The sequence below is a fragment of the Solanum verrucosum genome, unplaced genomic scaffold (genome assembly GCF_900185275.1).
Source record: "Solanum verrucosum unplaced genomic scaffold, falcon-dt-bn FXZP01000603.1, whole genome shotgun sequence".
Taxonomy (NCBI): domain Eukaryota; kingdom Viridiplantae; phylum Streptophyta; class Magnoliopsida; order Solanales; family Solanaceae; genus Solanum; species Solanum verrucosum.
Window position 1 is genome coordinate 169,906 of NW_026020644.1, and position 20,228 is coordinate 190,133.

Below are 20,228 nucleotides of genomic sequence, written 5' to 3' on the forward strand. Positions count from 1 at the left end.
ACTAAATTCGACGATACTTATGAAAATTAACGTTGTGTTTTATAGGGTAAAAATATATAAAAGAGAATCTTAGGCCCGCCTACATGGTGCCACCACAAACCAAAATTCTTTTTTAATTTATTTATTTATAAAATCAGCCTTACCTTTCATGAAAAATTGTGACTTTTATGAAAAGTTGCGACTTTAATGAAGAGTTGTGACTTTTATGAAAAGTTGCAACTTTAGTGAAGAGTTGCGACTTTTATGAAAAGTTATGACTTCTATGAAAGGTTGTGACCTTTTCGAAGGATTGCAACTTTTCCAAATAGTTGTAACCTTTCTAATAAGGCACAATAAACATTTGTTCACACTACCGTTTGTTATCTATAAATAGAGGGATTTCCTTTCATTTTAACACAACGAAATTTCTGAACCTCCTTTTTTCTTCACAATTAAATATTTGTATACTTTGCTTATGTTGAGTGGCTCACTGACACTATTGCTTATGTTATAGATCTTGATATGTATTTTTACAATCATTAATTTATAATTTATGCTTATGTTATTAAGGCTAAATAATAAGATGCAATAATTTTAATTTTTCTATACATTATTAATGTTTGTTACTACGTAATCTTGTATGTAAGATAATATAATATAATGTTTTAGTTTTAATACCTGATAGGTTTTAAGTATTGTTTTATAAATTCTGTGATATTAAATTATCGCTCAAAGCGCGGGTAATTTTACTAGTTAACTACTAATTGAGGATACATTTTAGACTCGTTTGCTTTTTTAGATTTTTTAATATTAGTATTATTTATGTATATCTTTTTTAAAAAAAAAAGTAACGTTGATAAAAAGTATTATTTATGTATATTTTAAATGTACTTTTTATTTAATTTAATATGATGATAATATATTGTGAGCTTCGTTCAAATGGTGAAATGAAGAGTCATATGGTGATTCCAAGTTCTTTAAAATTGAGAATAATTATTATGTGTTATATTTCATTATTAAAATAAATAAAGTCTAGGCATTTGAATTACCTAAATTCATGTATAAATTTCACGCTTATCTGACATATCTTTTAATTAATTTCTTCATGACAAACAGTATCCTAATAACTAAACATCTTTCTTTTATGTATATAAGAAACTAACAAGTCTCTCATCAAGTTTAACATATTAATATTTGACTTATATATTATATTAGGGAGGCATAAAAAAATTACAATAATAATTTAATTGTTAGATAGATAAATGAACAAGTATCATAGTTAATTAATTTTTTTTAGATAATTTAATAAATCTGATTTTATGAATTTTTTTGGAAGTGGTATAATGAGAACACGCGTGAGCATTTATTTATTTATTTTCTGGTCAAAACTAACCATTTAATTTTTTTTTTTGTCAAAATTATTAATTTATCTGTGGAGTATGAATAAGTTTGAAATAAGAAAAAAAAAAAAAAAGATATCAAAAGAAGACTTTTCCTATAATATTTTTCACCAAACAACACTCTCTGCAAAGCAAATAAATAAATAAAAATTACAATAAAATAAATAAAAAAATTTCTTCAATCTTCCCTCTCGAGTCAATTTTGGTTTTTGGCCAAAATTTTTCTTCAATTTTTTAGATCTGTTTTACTTCAATTTGTGAGTTGCTACAGTCATATAGGTGTTTGTGTGTGTTTATGCACAAAAATTGTTTAGATTGATGTTTGTGTTGAAGCTTAGGGAAGATCAAAAGAGGAATTTGATTTCAAAATTGGGCGAAAAAGTGGGAATTTGTTTCATTTCGTTTTAGGGTGTTTGAATTCTTGTTATGACTACTGCGGAAGCGTTATCTGTGATTCCAGCAGCTGTTCTTCGTAATCTATCGGATAAGCTGTACGAGAAGCGCAAGAATGCTGCTTTAGAGGTTTGTTTTAATGGGGTTTTAATGAATTTTTGTTTTCGTCTCCATTTTTTGTGATTTGGGTTTGTTTTGGTTTTTCCAAAGCTGGGTTTTTCCCCCTCTTGTTTTTGGGATTTGGGTTTTTCTAAAGTTGATATATTGATGCTTATTGATTTTGTGCAGTTGGAAGGGATTGTTAAGCATTTGACATCTGCGGGTGACCATGACAAGATCAATGCTGTTATCAGTTTGTTGTCCCAGGAGTACACTTACTCACCTCAGGCTCATAACCGGAAAGTGAGTTTGAATTTTACTCTTTTAGAGTGGTAGGTTTGGTATAATGGGAAATGATATCCATTATATTGTAGAAAAATGATTTCTAGTAAAAATAATAATTTCTTTGTGTTTCTGGTATCAGTGTGGAAGCATTTTCTTTACAAATATCATAATTCTTACTTATATCACTTGATCAACGACATGTTTGTCAACCATTAGTAATACTGAATATCACCAAACACTTTTTTTTTTTTTGGTACCAACTTTATACCCAACCACACACAGGAAACTTTTTTCCAGAAAGCATTCTTCTCTAACAAACACACACCTGAGCTGCAGGGAGGATTGATAGGACTGGCTGCAGTAACTGTTGGTTTGACTTCAGATGCAGCTCAACACCTTAAGGTAGGGCGTTTACCTCGTGATCAACTTTGTTTCCTATCAGTTTTCAATTTTGTGGAAATGCTTTATAAAATTTGGTTTTGCTATGAGAAAGGGTGAGGTTATTCCCCAAGGCTTTGGTCTCGTGGTAGGAGCACAACGTGTGATGTCGGGTTAGGCACACATAATGGGTAGATGGGCGGGCCCATTATCCAACAAATTTTTGATCATGTGCCATTGGCACTCCAGAGTTTCTCGATTAACAAAGAAAAAAATTGAGGGTGAGATTATATGTGCCTAAGTCTGAATTTTAGGTTCGTGTTTTCAGAGAATGTCATCTGCTATTAATAATTACTAGTAATAGATAAGCCTTTGGATGAGAAGAATGATAAAATAAAACTGAGAACATGCATGTTGATGCTATACTAAGGTGAATATAGGGTCAGGTATCTTTAGCCTTAGTTTCAATTAAGAGTACAGAGTAAGCATTTGGGAGAATGATATGGATGTGAGTTAGTGTGTGTATTACTTTGTCCATACGGGTAATTGACTGGATATATCAGTGTTTGCATTATCATAGACTTGCTCCTCGAAGAAAAAGCAATGTGCATAAAGATGCAGGTTTGTCCACCATCTTATTACTCATTTCTTTTTTTTTCACAGGGTTAATCCTGTTTATTCATTTTGAACAAAAGGGGAAGGTTCACTTGTTTCTTTTCATTCTCTACCTTTTATAAATTATGTTCCTATAAAGAAATCATGTTTATCTGTTATGTTCTAGAAATCTTCATCTCTTTACAATTGTAGTGCATTTATTCCGTGAATAGAGAACTAAGATTTTGTGCCTACTGTTGTTCTTACACTACTTCAGTGCCTGGACTAGGAAAGGTTTTAGTTTCAGGTCTTTTAAAGATAATAGAACTCCAGCCCTGTTCCCGAAAAAATGAATAGGTGAAACTTGAAAGAGTGTATTCATTTTACTTTTGGGTTTAACCTTTTACACTTAAAAAATTACTTTTTGTTTCTAATACTTCTTCCTTGACATCATTTGTAGCTTTTACCTGTACTTATTCAGAGAACAAGTAGCTTTATATATGGTCCCCTTGAAAAGATCACTGATGTTGTTTCTGTGGCTGTTATTGTTATTGTTATTTTGGGATGTTGCATTGAGGATTGTGCTTTTTTCCCCATTATGCAACTTACCTCTCATCTGGATTTGATGTCCAGCAAATTGTCCCGCCAGTCTTACACTCTTTTTCGCACCAAGACAGCAGAGTTCGTTATTATGCCTGTGAAGCTTTGTATAACATCGCAAAGGTGAGAAAGCTAAAGGAGCCTGTACAACACATGTATTTTTGAGTCTTGTTGTTTGGACTTCATTTTTTCTACTTTGCAGGTTGTAAGAGGAGATTTCATCGTATTCTTCAATCAGATCTTTGATGCTTTGTGTAAGCTTGCGGCAGATTCAGATGCCAACGTGCAAAGTGCTGCTCATCTTTTAGATAGACTTGTGAAGGTAATGCTTCACTTCATTTGAATGCATTGGTCAGAGAGGGAAGAGTATGCAAACATTTAAAAAATGATGTGTTGTTTAGATGATAATGAATTCCAGTTCGATATACTACAACAAGGCGGAGAATAGAAGGTGTTGCAGAGGAAAGGAGAGTCTAAAGATAAGGCTTGAGTATTTTTTTCATCGGGGAGTTCAAATGGTGTAAATTTGATAATTTAGGGTAGAAAAGTTGAGTGTCCTTTTCTTTTATTTCCTTTCCCCAATTCTTTTTACCGCCAGTACTTTATGGGAGAGCGGGGGGGACAGAGCAAAGGAGTTGCTTTAATCAAAAGATATGCACAGTTTTGGTATTTTGACTGATCAATTTTGGGTGATAACATTGTGCTAAAACTTTTGTTGGATGCAGGATATCGTCACAGAGAGTGAGCAATTCAGGTGAGTTTGGGTTGTTGGAAACCAGTATCTTCATGCTGGAACCGAAGTTTATTTTCACTGAATTGGACATTTTATTTCTTACACAGCATTGAAGAATTTATTCCTTTGCTGAGAGAACGAATGAATGTCCTCAATCCTCATGTCCGCCAATTTCTTGTTGGGTGGATCACAGTTTTAGACAGTGTTCCGGATATTGATATGCTCGGTTTTCTTCCTGATTTTCTTGATGGTAATTTCTTGTTTTTCAAAGTCAAAACCTTCTAATTATGCAACTCAATGTTCTAAATTTGTTAACTCATGTGGTTTCTCTTGACTTGATGAAGTGCAGGATTATTTAATATGCTGAGTGATTCTAGCCATGAAATACGGCAACAGGCTGATTCTGCACTTTCAGAGTTTTTGCAAGAGATTAAGAATTCTCCAGTAAGATCTATGTCATGTGTGGTGTGTTGTATTTTTTAATGCTCCCAAAGTAAAATAAAATTTTGAACTTGCAACTTTTTTTCTCTACTGGTATTATTGAGAGTTGAGACTCGGATGAAAGATATCTGAATATATGTTTGTCCCTCAACCTGCAACTTAAATTTACTAATTTTTGTTTAGTAATTGTGTTTGGCTTTCCATCTGTATTGAAGACAGTTGTTTCTGCTCTGCTTTTGTATCTGCATCCTTTTGGATTAGTAAGATTTCTTTTTTCGACAAAAATCTTAGCACGTTTTTGACTAGTTATTGTGCATGTGTATACCATATCAATATAATATAATTTGTAACAAAAATAAAAAGTTTCTTCTTCATCTAAAAAAAACAAAACAAAAAAATTAATTCTTACTCACATATATATTTGTATATGTGTGTATTTCTGAAGACATTTGTTCAAGTTATAAAATTGAAATGGTGTCATTACATAATCCTTGACCTCTCCCATACATGAGGCTGAAAAGAGTAGTTTTTGACCAACTTCATCTACACTATCAGTTATAGTAATGGAAGCAACTTCAGTCTTAGTAGCAGTATGAATATGAATATCATTTGTTAGGAAGTGTCTGTATGGTAAAAGGAGTAACTCTAGTTTCAGAATCTCTTAGGCCTCATTTGTTTGCACTTAACGAAGGTCCTAATTGTAATCCTTCCGATTTCAGTCATTTAGTGCTTTTGTTTTTCTAGGTTTGAACTTTTTTTTTTGGATGACTGTGGTGTTCGAGCCAGGTTTCGCGCACTTCGACTAATTCCACGGGATACATGTCACCTCCCACAAGCAATAGGTACTAGGTAACTTTGTCCACCAAGGCTAGGACAGATGGGAAGAAATAAGAATCACCTAGTGTTTTTTTTGTCTCCGCTGGGAATTGAACCTGAAACCTCATGGTTCTCAACCACTTCATTGACCTCTGGGTGCTTTTTTTAAGGTTTGAATCTTAATAATTGAATCTTAACATTAAGGTTTTTTTAATGTTACAACTCCTTAATGGGTCTAAATAGATTTGAATGATTAAGAGTTGTAATAAAGTCTTAATATCATTAAGATGTCTATTCAAGGACTTCTACAAATATGAGTTCACCAATTCCATCCATTATACCTCTACCTCCATTGCCCACAATTATCAATTGCCTATGCCACCGCCTATCATTATCAGCTAGCACCACCCACTACCCATAACCACCATCCTCAACCATAACCACCACCACTGTCAATCACTACAATATGTCACCACCATCAACTACTATTGCTAACAACTGTCAACACTAGCTACTACCCACAACACCACATTAGTCAACAGTCCAACACCATCTCCAATCGGCACCCACAACCACCACTGCTAGCCATCAACACAACCAACCTCCATATAATTTTCTTAAAATATTTTGTGATATTGTGTTAGACTAATTTAGTATTTAATTTAATTTATATTTATTAATTTTTAAATAAAGAAGTTTTTTTTTTTTTTTGAGAAGGTAACATTTGTGTATATTGATAAGCTTTATATATTCAGATGTTGAAAAAATAGTCTTAATTATTTATCATTTAAATCTTAATACAACATCTTAATAATTAGTTGTGTAGTCATATTGAAACATCTAAATCTTAATCCACATCTTAATATTCAAATATGTATTCAGTTTCAAATGTCTCAATCTTAATACAAACAAATGAGACTTCAGTATAGAACTAGATGCATGACCAGACTTGCGTGAACACAACTAATCTTTCAAACCAAAGTCAGCCCAAATTTGACAACTCTATAACCTAAAAGTTCCGGGGAAAGAGCTTTCCTCCTTTCGCAGGTAAAAAATTTATTGACAAAACAAGGTGTAACTTTACAAGAGTAGCATACGACATACATTTAATGCCCCAAAAATCAAGCTGAATATTCACACAAACTGAATCTCTTATCTACACAAGAAAACAAAAGAAACAAACTAAAGAGGGCTTCTGATCCATAACAATGGATATTTGGCTCCTTCAAACAGTTCAATATCATGAATATGTTGCTAATATTTACTCAATATTCTTCCAAAATATAGCACTTAATTGCCCAGCCACAATAAAATCTCACTCCCTGCATCACCATCTATATAAAATATTGATGACCAATCAAGTACTTTGTCGAAACCACTAGCCAACCTGAGGCAGTCGAAAGAGCATAGTGAATACATCCACCTTTTGCCACTTCAGTTTGGAATTAGGTCTTAGGAGCTCTAATATTGTTATTGCTGCACTTGAGCCGGGGGTCTTTCGGAAACTGCCTCTCTATCTCCATGAGATAGTGGTAAGGCCTGCGTTCACTCTACCCTCCCCAGACCCAACTTGTGGGATTTCACTGTGTATGTTGTTGTTGTTCGAGCTCTGATATAGTTGTTTTTTGTAATGTGGTAATCGAACCCCCTTACCAACAAGGTGAAAGTTCAAGTAACCAACCAACCAACCGAACTACTAAGATCCCCCTAGCTCTAATATAGTTGACTCTCTATTGCATTTCTAATTATCTTAGCTCAAGATTTAGTTTTAAAATGGCAGGAACAGTTTTTATGGGACTGAATTATGTTAGATAAAAGAGAGAAATTGAAGAGGTGATCAATGTATACCTTATTTGTCTAATTTCTGTCCTTCCATGTGTCCAAATCTTCTTTTCTGCTTAATGCGTCATTAAAATATATCAGTCAAGAGTGACCACTCAGATGAATTTGATTCATATGGAAGTACTTTTTACAACTCTATAATTCTCTGTATTTTAAGCATAAAAAAGAGAAGATTGGTTATTGTAGTGATTTGTGGAGAAATAATATGGTTCTTGAAGGGAATATATGTCATTAGTATTACAAGGACGTTTTTGTCTATCAACATTTGGTTTGAGGCTTTCAACTTTTATAATAATGTATAGATTTTGTTTGTCCTTAGTTAGTTTTCTAACTTGAAGAATGCTGCTCTTAAGTCTGTAGATTATGGCCGCATGGCTGAAATACTAGTGCAAAGGGCAGGCTCACAGGATGAATTTACTAGGTTGACTTCTATCACTTGGGTAAGTATGTTGATATGCATGTTGCTTGTACCATGTTATCCTTCTTTCTATTGATCAATATTGTGTCTCTTGGCTACGATATCTTCTGGTGTTAACAATATACTAGTGTTTTAACTTGTTAAATCTGTTTGAATAGATTATTTTGTGCCATGCAGATAAATGAATTTGTGAAACTTGGTGGAGATCAACTTGTCCCGTATTATGCTGATATTCTGGGAGCAATATTGCCTTGTATATCTGATAAAGAAGAAAAAATAAGAGTTGTAAGTCGAGATGGTTCCCTTTTCCTTTTATTATATTTGTGTTTTCCCCCTTCTAGTGCTACCTTTCTTCGTTGTTATTGCTTCTTTGTCTGTCACTCTCACTTTTCTATTCGTTGTGCTTCTTCCTTTTAGGTTTCTCGTGAAACAAATGACGAACTTCGTGCAATTGAGGCTGATCCAGCTGAGGGATTTGATGTAGGAGCAATCCTCTCTGTCGCTAGGAGGTATAAGTTACTTATTGAGGGATATTTGGATTTTGAAGATTTGAAGAAGTTGAACTGTCTTGATAGTTGATAGTACAGTAGATAATCAATTAAAGAATTGATTAGTTTCATTAAATAATGGTAGTTGGCTTTTTGTTGAAATATGATTTTTATAGTAGCCAAATACTTCTGACTATAGAACTATGACCTTAATACTTAATTTTTTTTGTTCTTTGTGTTTGTGGACCTTTGGCCTAACTCAATCTCAAAAGCTGATTGCCCATTATTATACAAGGAGACAACAACCTTTTGCCTTGAGCAATGTAGGACTTGACACCCTCCCTCACGCCCGGACAACTGTAGAATGGCTAATATAACATGGGGCTCAACATTGCAAAACCACGTCAACAAGGATCAATGGATCCAGATCAGATACCATGTTAAGTTATGGACCTTGGGCAGTTGGGCCTATCTGGTAGGGTCCCTTGATATGGATCTAGTTATGTGACGCTGCAAGATGAAATCAAATGTTCTTATGCTACGACCTATGGTGCTAGTTCGTTAAGAGAGAGCCTGCAATCTCTCTAGTTAAAGTACTCAAAAACTGGAATAGTTTTTTGCTTATCTTTCCATTGAATTCAAATAACTTTAAATACAACATTGGTGGAGTAACCACCCACCTAATAACAAGGAAATAACTTCCTACTACTACTAGAATGAGAAAGTGGAGAAATAACCTCCTATAAAGAAACAAGAAAACATAATTAATAGATAAGTTGAAGTATTCTACTTTTTGATTTCTTTAAATTTTCTTTGGTAGACTAAAGGGGTGCTAACACTATCTCAATCCTTAATGCTAGCTCATGAGAGGATGATTGACCAATATCATATAAAGAAACCATAACTCAGTTCAGGAATTGACAATCTCTGTTGGGATGTGGGCCATTTCTCTTCCCTGCCTTCCAACTAATTTCTAGCAAATAGGTTTATTTAATTCTATTAGCTAACCTTCCTGATTTGGGTCTCAATCTCATGTTGTTCTCTTTTATTTTTCCTGATACGGTAAAGGTTTCATTAAAGGAAGTACAAAAAAAGTACCCAAAAAATGTTACAAACTCCAGCATAGCTTTATCAGTAACATTCCCAAAACACCTAGAAATTCCATAAGCTGATCTAAGTTATCTACTATATCTCCCTTACCCCGTAAGTACAAATTTTCAGGACATCTATTCTTTGATAAATCTAGGTAACTCCTTTGGTTCTCAAAGCATCTCTTATTTCTTTCCAACCAAATGGTCCAAGAGATCCAAAGAGGTATAGTATTTTAGATTGTCTTCAGATCTTTCTTGACTTTCTGAGATTGCCAACATTATCCTGTTAATCTCTTGTCCCTTTTTATTACTATTGCCTATTGTTTGATCTTCATGAGGCAACCATTGCCATGTGTAAGAGTTATGTTTCAAAAGCAATTACTTAGACTGGAAAGTAGAGAGTGTCCTTTTAGTTACAGGAGTTTGAACAGGTGTACTACATTGCTGATGAGAAAAGACTTACTGGCTCTGAACTGCACATAGAAGTGGCAGATTCTCAGTGAACTCCTGCTATTGGAACCTAGACTCTGGAGCCTTCAACTTCCAGCAATGACTTGGAAATTGATTTAGGGAACTAAATCTTCACAGACGAGAGCTGATCTTTTGGTGTTAGCTCATGGTGCACGTCCCAAACAAATTTGCAAAAAGCAAATGCAGTGAAATGGATGTTTTCAAACACTTATTTTTGCTTTGTACTGTAGCTGGATAATTGCGGAACCTGCTTTTGAATAAGTTTGGGGTGAGATGGGTGATGCCAAATACTATGATGGAACTCTTGTGCCGCTGGATGTGATACATGTGTATGAATGAACCAAAGAACTTATGGAGAAAAACCCAGCTTGTGTGTGTTGGGTGATATGGAAAGAGAGCAACCTGAGATACTTGACGGAATATACAGTTGTACATATTATTAAAAATGTCGATGCCTAGATCTGGTAGCTCTCTGATGTAATTTTCACAATGCATGAAAATGTCAAAATGGCACAATTCATTTGTTCTATGCAACAGTGAACATGCTTCGTAAATGTTTACGACCCTTTTCTACTGCCTGTATGCTTGGCTATCAATAAATTACATATAGAAAAGGCTTATTTTCACCATATAACTAATTTAATAAAAAATGCGATTGGATTATTTATGAAAATCAAAACATAACAGAGTTCGTGATAAGATTAGTTATATCCAAGTAGCTATATGTTATAGTATTGCTTCTAGTTAACTTTCTGTCTCAATTTTTTTATCAGGCAGTTGTCTAGTGAATGGGAGGCAACACGTATTGAATCATTACATTGGATGTGGACCCTGCTTAATGGACATCGGTCAGAGGTGAAGACCTACAATTTAATGACGGTCATCTTGTTTATTCTTTTGCACAATGAGAATACTCTCTCATGGACTTACTGAATGACATAGGAGTTGATATCTTAAACTACGCTGGTTTTCAGTGGGGATACAATACCGTTATCTATTAATGCTGAGTATGGAGCCTGAGTTGCTAAAAGTACTTAGCTCATGTGTTGTTGCTTGTTGGGATGCTTATTAAAGAACAAGGACTCAAGGTTTTGAAAGTGTTTTCTAAAAGAGAGGTCATGAATCATGTTTGAAACCTACAATTTGTGTGTTTCACAAATTTGTATTTTTCATTTAGAAACTAATTGAATTTGCGTAGAAGAAGCAATGGGCTATAGAAGGAGAGAAATCTCGGTTCCCCGCTCTTTGTAGTTGTACTTGTCCCTTCTCTCTCTCTGGAATGAGATGGAAGATCTGGGAAATGTGGTGCCAGTTTCTGCAATAATCTTTGAGCTATATTATACTCCTGTGACATGGTTATTCTTCTACAGCTGCAAATGCTTATTGAAGAAACAGGACGTAAGGTTTTGAAAAGTGTTTTCTACAGGAGAGGTCATGAATAATGTTTGAAACCTAGTTGTGTATTTCACAAATTTGTATTTTTCATTTAGTTTTTTCTTGAGATCAGGTAACTGTATATTCACAAAAAACTCATCATCCAAAGAATGATGGGCTGGTACTTACAATCCATGGGTGTGTAACCATGTATTTTTCATTTAGTAACTAATTGAATCTGTGTAAAACAAGCAAAGGGCTTTTAAAGCAGAGAAGTCTCAGTTCCTTGCTCTTTGTGGTTGTCCCTTCTCTCTCTGGGATGAGATGGAGGAGCTGGGAAATGTGGTGCTAGTTTCTTCAATAATCTTAGAGCCATATTATACTCCTGTGACATGGTTATTCCTGTACAGCTGCATCACCTAATGTTCTGCTGCATCATAGTTGCATTTGATGTTGTCATATTCTGTTCTATCAAAATAAAGCTCTTTATTCATGCTACTATAGTTGTTTTTTCAGGTAAAATCATGCATAAAAAATGGATTTACTATTATCATGACAAGTTTTTTGCATTATATTTAGGTGTATATGTTACAAATTCGATTCAACTTTCACAAGTAGCATTATATATTTGGTATCGGAATAAGTTCATTGATAAATGATAATACTCAGATAATGGAAGATATCTTATTGTCAGTTAATCAATATACGTTTTGTTCTCTGTTACCTTTGTCAAAAAAAATAAAATGTTTTGTTCTCAATTTTTTTATGGCTTCTAAAGTTTGATCTGGTAAGTGAATGTTCATGTTTCCAATTTGTCGAAACAGGTCTTGGTTTTTCTGAATGATGTCTTTGACACTCTCCTAAGGGCGCTATCAGATCCCTCCGATGAGGTATCTCTTATTGCTTTTATTCTTTTTCATTGAGTTTGTCATGCTGGTTTGCTTTGCTAGGTCTAGCCATTGTTCTAGCTTCTGATCAACAAACTTACATCCCAGAATACCTTATCTTGATGGCAAATATATTGATGGACAAGTGATAATAGCCAATATGACTTTTCTGGTAGCATTATGGTTGTGTTTTCCAGGCATTTGCTGACTTTCAAAAGTTCACTTAGGTTTTTGTGCATTAGCTGTGGCCTTTGTTTTGTTCCCCTAGTGTAGTTTCTTGGTAAATTTTGGCCGTAATTCATCCTTCCCTTTTCCCGCACTTAATACCCGTGATTCTTTTTGGCCTCCCCCTTCTTGATTCTTCTGGAAATTTTTACAGCTCTACATGACTCCTTCATTCTTGTTTCCAGATCATCCTTAACCTAATTATCAATCAGTTGAAAAAAAAGAAGAAGAGTAAGAATTAAAATCTTACCTTACATTAATCATTTTTTTAATCCATTGTACTATTTTAAGGCTGGTAAATATTTGCTGCTTGAGTGATTTCTAAAAGTGGTCTAAACTGCATATATGATATTTGATATTTCCTGAATTCATTGCCACAAATATTCTCTTGTTTTGAAGAATAAATGCTAAAAGTTTATTCTAGACTCTTATTACCTTACTAGTTTTTGGATACGCGCGATGCACATGTACTTTATCTCAAGGAGTAAAAATTTACTTAAAATTTGTGTTTGAGATATAAAATAGAAGAGTAAGTCGATGATGGATATTATTTTTCCTTAAAGATGATGAATGTTAAATCCTACATAACTAACTCAGTAAAAGATGAAACTGCCCCTCAATCATCCGTCAGTTATTCAACTTATAATTTGTTCTAGTTTTATAATTTCAATTTTACAAATTATCTATTACCTTTTTAGTTTCAGTGAGAGCATATAACTCTTGAAAATCTAAAAGTGTTGGAGGATAGAACATATAAGTAGGCAACAAATAATCCACGAGCTTCAAATGAACAGACCAAACCCCACTTGTGGGATTTCACAGGGTATGCTTCAGATGAACAGAAAATCAAAGTTCCATGAAAATCATAAAAAGACATACCCAAAGGATATTAATGCGAGTAAGCGAGAAAATTTACTATTGAAAGATGACTTATACACTGAGTGTAAAAAATAGTTACAAAATTAATTTATTTATTCCCTCCACCCCATTTTATGTGAAAGTATTAATGATTGGGGAGTCAACCGATTTTTCTTTGACTATAATTTTCTCAAACTTATTTGAATTAGTTTAAATCATTGGCAATGTTGACTTGTAGCCTTTTCGTGTAATTTTCAAGAATATACCCGAATTCATCGTACGTTCATGCTAATCCTTCCAAAGAATTAATTAAAATTAAAAAGGAAAAGCATAACAAAACCAATTTCACGAAAGAAAAAATGAGAAGAAAATTTCTAGTCATAGAAATATCTGAAAGGGAGACAAATGTGTTCAAGCTCAAATCCTTTAATACTTCATGGTTTATAAATAATAGTAGCTCGATGATCAAAGAACATAGGTGAGGAACTTAAAAAGGCTTAGAAGTTTGAAGCCAACTAAATAGCTGTAAATACAAGTAAACAAAGAGACCAAAAAAGGAAACTACTCTTTGGTATCATTAACATGACTGGACATTATCTTTTATAAAGGTATTTATGTTCCCTTCGGGGTGGTTTAGGCTTGGGACTTCCATGTTGGAGTATAGTATGATGATTAAAAAAAAAATTATGTTTGACCCTTATTACCTGATTAAAAAAACCATTTATGCTTGACCCTTATTAATCTATCTTGAAATGAAAATGAAAGTTAAAGATGATATAAGATAATGGGTTAGATGTTCCGATAAACATTGCCTCTCAGTCAAACTTTTGTTTGAGATTGCTGAAGTCATCTTTCTCACTTCCAAGTTTAAATGCTTGTCTCAAATGAGTCTAGACACCCACTATTCGGGAAGGAGATTTTAGAGGGTGCTTCCTGCTATTTTGATTGTTCTGAGTCTTCTTTAAATTCTCTTCCAGGTAGTGCTCTTGGTGCTTGAGGTGCACGCATGCATAGCCGAAGATCCACAACACTTCCGGCAGCTAGTTGTTTTCCTAGTTCACAGCTTTCAGCATGATCACTCACTCCTGGAGAAGTAAATGCTATATTCTTTTTTCGTTTCTTTGGGGAAAATTTATTGGTATGCTTTTGTTGTTTGGTTTATTGAAGATTCTCTTCTGATGGTATCTTAGCTTTCCTAATCTCTTTCAGACGTGGGGCTTTGATAATTCGACGCCTATGTGTACTTCTAAATGCTGAAAGAGTTTACCGTGAACTGTCCACAATACTTGAAGGAGAATCAGATTTGGACTTTGCTTCTGTGATGGTTCAGGTTTTACTTATATCTTATTTATCAAGAGACTATCACTGTTCCCAATATACAGAGTGAAAGTGCAACGATATAGATCTCACACTTTGTTTTTTTTTAATTAATTTCATGTGATCACAGAACTCTCAAGCTTGGTTTTGAGATATTGTCATGGGGGCTCATATTTAATGTATGGTGCTTAATGTAGTCTTTGATGTATGCTGGTGTTTGTTTCAGGCTTTAAACTTGATTTTGCTTACATCACCTGAGTTGTCTGACCTTCGGGAGGATCTTAAACAATCACTGGTCAAAGATGCTGGGAGAGACTTGTTGCTTTCTTTGTACGCATCTTGGTGCCATTCACCAATGGCAATGATAAGCCTCTGCCTGTTAGCTCAGGTAAGCCTTACAGCCTGCAAGTTTTAAGGCATTCCTCATACCTGTATCAACTATCAAGCATTTGTTACCATTATTTCACAGTGAATATAATGAGCTCCGTCTTTGTTACAGTCATACCAGCATGCAAGTTCTGTTATTCAGTCTTTGGTTGAAGAAGACATCAATGTGAAGTTCTTAGTGCAACTACATAAGTTGATCCACCTTCTGGAGACTCCAACCTTTGCTTACCTTAGGCTTCAGGTGTTTTGAATTTCTCCTTTTATTGATTGTGAAACCTATAATTTTGAATTCCTTTTATCATTTATGGTTCTTTATGATTCAGAAAATAAACATATGAATGTTTGTAATTCCTTTTGCGCTGGAGTTCGCCCGGAAAAGGGAATCTAGTACCAGAGAAACGTGAGTGTGTCATTACTTCTAAGCATATATGCTTATCTTTTAAGCGGTAGATTGAAGGAAAAGGAAATACATATTCTTTTCTTTTTAGAGTAGATCATTCTAATTTTTGGTCGTGAAAGCTCTGTTCCTTTCATATAGCCGACCCAACTTAGTTGATTGAAGTGTAGCTGTTAGTTGTTTGTTAAAGCGGTCTTCTTTGCATTTAGCGTTTTCTGTGGAGTGCGCAAACAAGACTTGTGAAAAAATTGCTGCTCCAGTCTCCATTTGCATACATGTTAAGAAGGGAAACCAGATTGGAATTTAGAAGCTCAATGCATTACTACCAAACTATCTCGACAATCTGCTTTACTGCACCAATGAGAGAAATCCTGTATGAAATTCTGACATTGCTTTTAACAGACTTAAATTGATGACCTGCCAATGGGCAGAAATAAAAATTAAGGTTGGGTGTTGTGTGATTGTTGTAGTGTTATATGGTTGAATTTTATATGCATTGGTTCTGATGATTTGTTCCACAGTTGGGATTTTCATTGTGCCTTTATGAATTGCCAGCTTTTCCATGTGTTTTGAGGAGGCTGCAAACTCATAATTGCTCGTCTTGATACCCTATACTGATTTCTTTTTGTAAGAGGGACGTGCATTTTACCTACAAATTGTTGCTGCATTTCTATTTGAAGTCCCTTCCCTCTAGTGATTCATTGGTGCTCAAAGAACCCTTGGTATTAACTGCAACTATTAGGGTTGCTAAGATTAACTCTTTATATAATATCTATTTCTATTGCTGTTGATTTCTTCAACAAATTGGATTCTTTTTGTTTATGTATTTATTTTTAAAAAACATTTATTGTATTCTGCTTTTTACCTGTTTTATGAAGTTGGTGGTGTTATGATGTACAAGCAATTTTATTGGATTTTTCTCTTTTTCACGAATAAGTTCTTTTAGGAGTATCTTAGTGGCTCTATTTCTTGCAGCTTCTTGAACCTGGAAGATACATATGGTTATTAAAAGCATTATATGGTCTGTTGATGTTGTTGCCGCAGGTATGTTATGTATTATTTTCTCCATTGGTAACTTGAGTTGAAGGTTATTGCTATCAACTGCATACCATTTCTGATGCATGCCAGGAAAAGTTTGTAGTTGTGCATTTGCTTGTGCAAGTTGAGTTTCTGTTGAATCATATGTTTAAGAGTACTGACAAAAATCAATCACCGGGTTGCATTAGTTGTTCAATCCATTTACTATTCCTATATCCTTAGAGTTAGTATGTCATGGCTATTATTTCCAGCTTATACTTGAAATAATCATTCGTGAGTTGTTTCCCTTTTTTTTAATTATAATTTTGGTGTTAGGACCAAATTGGAAAACCTTGATCATTCCACCGATACCTATTACCTGCTACCTTCCATCAACATAGGTACAATGCCGCGTCTCCGCCCACCAAGGCTGAGGCAAATTGGAAAAAACGCCTATTGTCATTTCTCTCTACTGGGATTTGCTCATTAGTTGGTTTTTATGTTAGTAACATAATGAACTACTGAACTCTTTACAAGAGCTTATCTAATTGATTTAACGGATTATCACTCTTATATGCACAACTTATATGTATTAAGCTGCACATCAAGTTTGCTAATGTAGATATTCTTGATCAATTCATGTAGCAAAGTGCAGCCTTCAAGATTCTTCGTACTCGGTTGAAAACTGTTCCTTCATACTCCTTCAAGGAAGAGAAAGTTGCACGAACATCGTCTGGGATTCCATTTTTCAATGGCGGAGGTGGATTACAAATTTCCGATGATGGCAACCCAAATGAGAATTCACATGATATGCATAACGGAATAAACTTTGGTTCTAGGCTGAAGCATTTTAAGCAAATTCAGCAGCAGCATCGTTTGCACTTAAAGTCAGAGACTCAATCACGATTTAGTTCTGCTTCATCAATGAAGGTTCGTGTGCTTCATAATGTCTACTTATTTTGCTGATAATATTTTAGTTGCATATTGCACTCTGATACTTGTCCAAGAGTTAAGTACCTGAGGCTAGAAATATCCTATATGTTAAGGTAGTTAATTATTTCTACCGCGATGACTGCTTGACTGTCTATCTGGGTTGAGTATGGAGAAAAAGAGTTCTTGGACTTTTGGGTTGTGCTTTTTATGTGCCAATGACAAATGATGGATATATTGGTGTGGGTTGCATTCGCGATAAACAAGTGCTTTGTAATGAGGATGTATGTGTTTCATTATTGTGAAATTCCACATCTTTATTATGTGTGCATCTTTTTTATATCGGAGAAATTCCCAGTGGGCTTCTATCCAACTCCAGTTGGTGCACAAGTTCAGAACTCCTGGGAGTACTGCCCTGCTCCTCTACCCTTTTCCCAACTTAAATACTAGACTTTAAGTTTGAGTCCATGATGTGCCTTAACTCACACATCACATACTTGTGATTCTTTCACCACTGAGCCGAAGCTCTGAGACCCATATACTCTATTATATTGATTATTGAATAAACCTTGCTTTCTTTCCTTTTTTTTTCTCTTTGAGTGCATTAGAATCTTAGCTTGAACCTATCTTAATTCAGGAGTTATGAAGACCAGAAGAATCAAAACAATCTGCCGCAGCAACAGACTTGAACGTGCCTTCTTCAAGCGTATGGCGTAGAGCCCCAGTACAGTTGCAACTTTGATTGTTTACTCTTTCTCCTAATCAAGGTTTCTTATACAGCAATCTTGATTTGCTTTCTTTTTCTTTTTTTGGAAAGCATAGTCAAGCTCCGCTAAGTTGTAAATTGTATATCTAGTTATTTGTTTTGTCAAAATTCATTGAGTTGGAAAAATGTGGAGAAAGAGATATTACTTTTAGCTTGGATATTCCAAAGCTATTTTAAAAAGTTTTTGAAAGATATTAAAAGGTAAAATTAGCCCATGTGGTTATGTTATTTTTTGTTGAAGGGGAGCCTTGGAATAACATTGAAGTTGTCTCTGTGAGACCTATAGGTCACGGGTTCGAGCCGTGAACTGACTGTCTACATCACACCCCACCCTTTTGGGATGTGGCTCTTCCTCGAACCTTGTGTGAATGCGGAATACTTTGGGATTGGCCCAAGTGGTAGATGCATAGGAGATAAAAAGTTCCCTTTTATTCATGAGTCTTCTTCTGTTACAAAGAAAGATTCAGTTTTGTGTATTATGAAACCTCTATCCTTCATCCCATTCTTATTACTTGGATTTGAATAATTCTCAAAGCTTGAGTTTTGTGATATTTCCCATGTTTCTTTTGAAATAGTGTTGTTAGTCTTTTCGGTAGATCTTTGGCTCAAGGAAAATATAATTCAAAGCAAGTCGAAAAAAGAATTAATCTGAGGGAAGGAGTAGTGGAGTCATGGAAAAATTCTGTAGATAGCAAGTCAAAACATTCTTAAAAAAAGAAGAAGAAACATAACTACAACACAATAATACGATAATTAAAGTGCAAAAGAATAATAGACATTAAGGAACTCTTTGAATAGTACTACGACTATTAGTATGGAAAGATAAATGAGACAACTCTCTACTACTACCAAACATTCATCCTAATTTGTGTCCTCCACAACCTTTTATCTAAGGTCGTGTACTCGGTAATCTGAAATTGTGTAATATACAGTCTAATCACCTCTACCCAATACTTTTTCGACTTTTTCAACATCTCATTAAATTATTCATAGTCAATCTCTCATACCTCCACACAAAAGTATTTGTGCATCTCTTCTTCACATGTTCAAACCATCTTAGTCATGCTTCTCGCATCTTATCCTACATTAAGGTTCTTCTCATCTTATCTCGGATAACTTCATTCGTAATCTTTATCATTCATATGACCACATATTCATTGCAATCAAATATACTAAATTATAAACCCATGTATCTGTCCTGTCATAAGCTTTTGTCTATTTATTTGAACTCTTGGTAGTTTTTGGAATTTAAAACAAATTTAGTTTTTGCTAGGTTGGTTGATTTTGGTTTAGTTTCTTGAAAAATGATCTCTACAGTTGGATTTGGTTTTGAATAAGCTCAACATATATACATGAATTGTTGTGACTAGTGAGTGCTACCTTGGGATTTTTTTTCACAAGATAGACATAATTTAGTTTCTATAATAACCTTTTCTTTATACAAAGTCTCTTCAATAGGATCCTTAAGTCTCTTTCATAACTCAAACCTTTGTAGTCTTTAAGATGCAGTACAACTTTCTATGACCAGTAGCGGATTCAGAATTTTAAAATGATGTGAGCTAGCTCCACTATATTTAGCATAAAATAGTAAGAATATGATAAATCTTTGATGAATTCATAGTATTTAATCATTCAATAGTCTTTTAATTATAAATAAACATTAATATGTTGGTGTACGTAACATTAATCAAAGCTTCAATGCGAAAAATTGTAGTTCCTCATGCACTACAAGAAAATTGTGAATTACATGGGGATTTTCCTGGGAATTAGTATGAAAATTTGCAGGAAAATAAGTTTCATGTGAATTTTCATACTAATCCCCAGGAAAATTCCCATGTACACTTTTTTGGTAGTGTTAGCGATAAGCAACCAAGGCATAGATACTTATTTAAGTTTTTGTTATGACTTGTATATATTTGTGGAATGCTATTCTATATACAAGTCATAAAAACAATGGATGTGGGTTAATCAATTTTGTTATTTTTTATTTATTTATAAAAGCAAAAAGCTCAAATATGTAATCTTATGCCATCCATTATAAG

General features: G+C 34.2%; 1 protein-coding gene across 2 annotated transcripts; it reads left to right on the forward strand.

Moving 5' to 3' along the window:
• The first annotated feature begins 1,513 nt into the window (after positions 1–1,513).
• On the forward strand, positions 1,514–18,426 carry LOC125812068 (protein VAC14 homolog). 2 transcript variants are annotated; one of them, XM_049491558.1, is made up of 20 exons: positions 1,514–1,901; positions 2,061–2,174; positions 2,439–2,558; positions 3,762–3,851; positions 3,931–4,050; positions 4,454–4,482; positions 4,569–4,711; positions 4,811–4,905; positions 7,914–8,000; positions 8,156–8,263; positions 8,396–8,487; positions 10,802–10,883; positions 12,227–12,292; positions 14,350–14,465; positions 14,582–14,702; positions 14,916–15,077; positions 15,189–15,317; positions 16,449–16,517; positions 17,136–17,420; positions 18,058–18,426. In XM_049491558.1, exons 1-20 carry the CDS (start codon positions 1,806–1,808, stop codon positions 18,064–18,066), a joined length of 2,133 nt encoding a protein of 710 aa, XP_049347515.1. In that variant the 5' UTR covers positions 1,514–1,805; the 3' UTR covers positions 18,067–18,426. The 2 variants fall into 2 exon arrangements, with proteins under 2 accessions (XP_049347515.1, XP_049347516.1); XM_049491559.1 differs by having other exon boundaries at positions 2,493–2,558.
• Positions 18,427–20,228: the final 1,802 nt, after the last annotated feature.

What these genes read in the sequence shown, in the direction of transcription:
- LOC125812068 (XM_049491558.1), top strand. Translation starts at nt 1,806, where the DNA reads ATGACTACTGCGGAAGCGTTATCTGTGATTCCAGCAGCTGTTCTTCGT. An exon ending in TCTTCCTGATTTTCTTGATG is followed by an intron (nt 4,712 to 4,810) that starts GTAATTTCTTGT and finishes GATGAAGTGCAG; the next exon opens with GATTATTTAATATGCTGAGT. An exon ending in AAGAGATTAAGAATTCTCCA is followed by an intron (nt 4,906 to 7,913) that starts GTAAGATCTATG and finishes GCTGCTCTTAAG; the next exon opens with TCTGTAGATTATGGCCGCAT.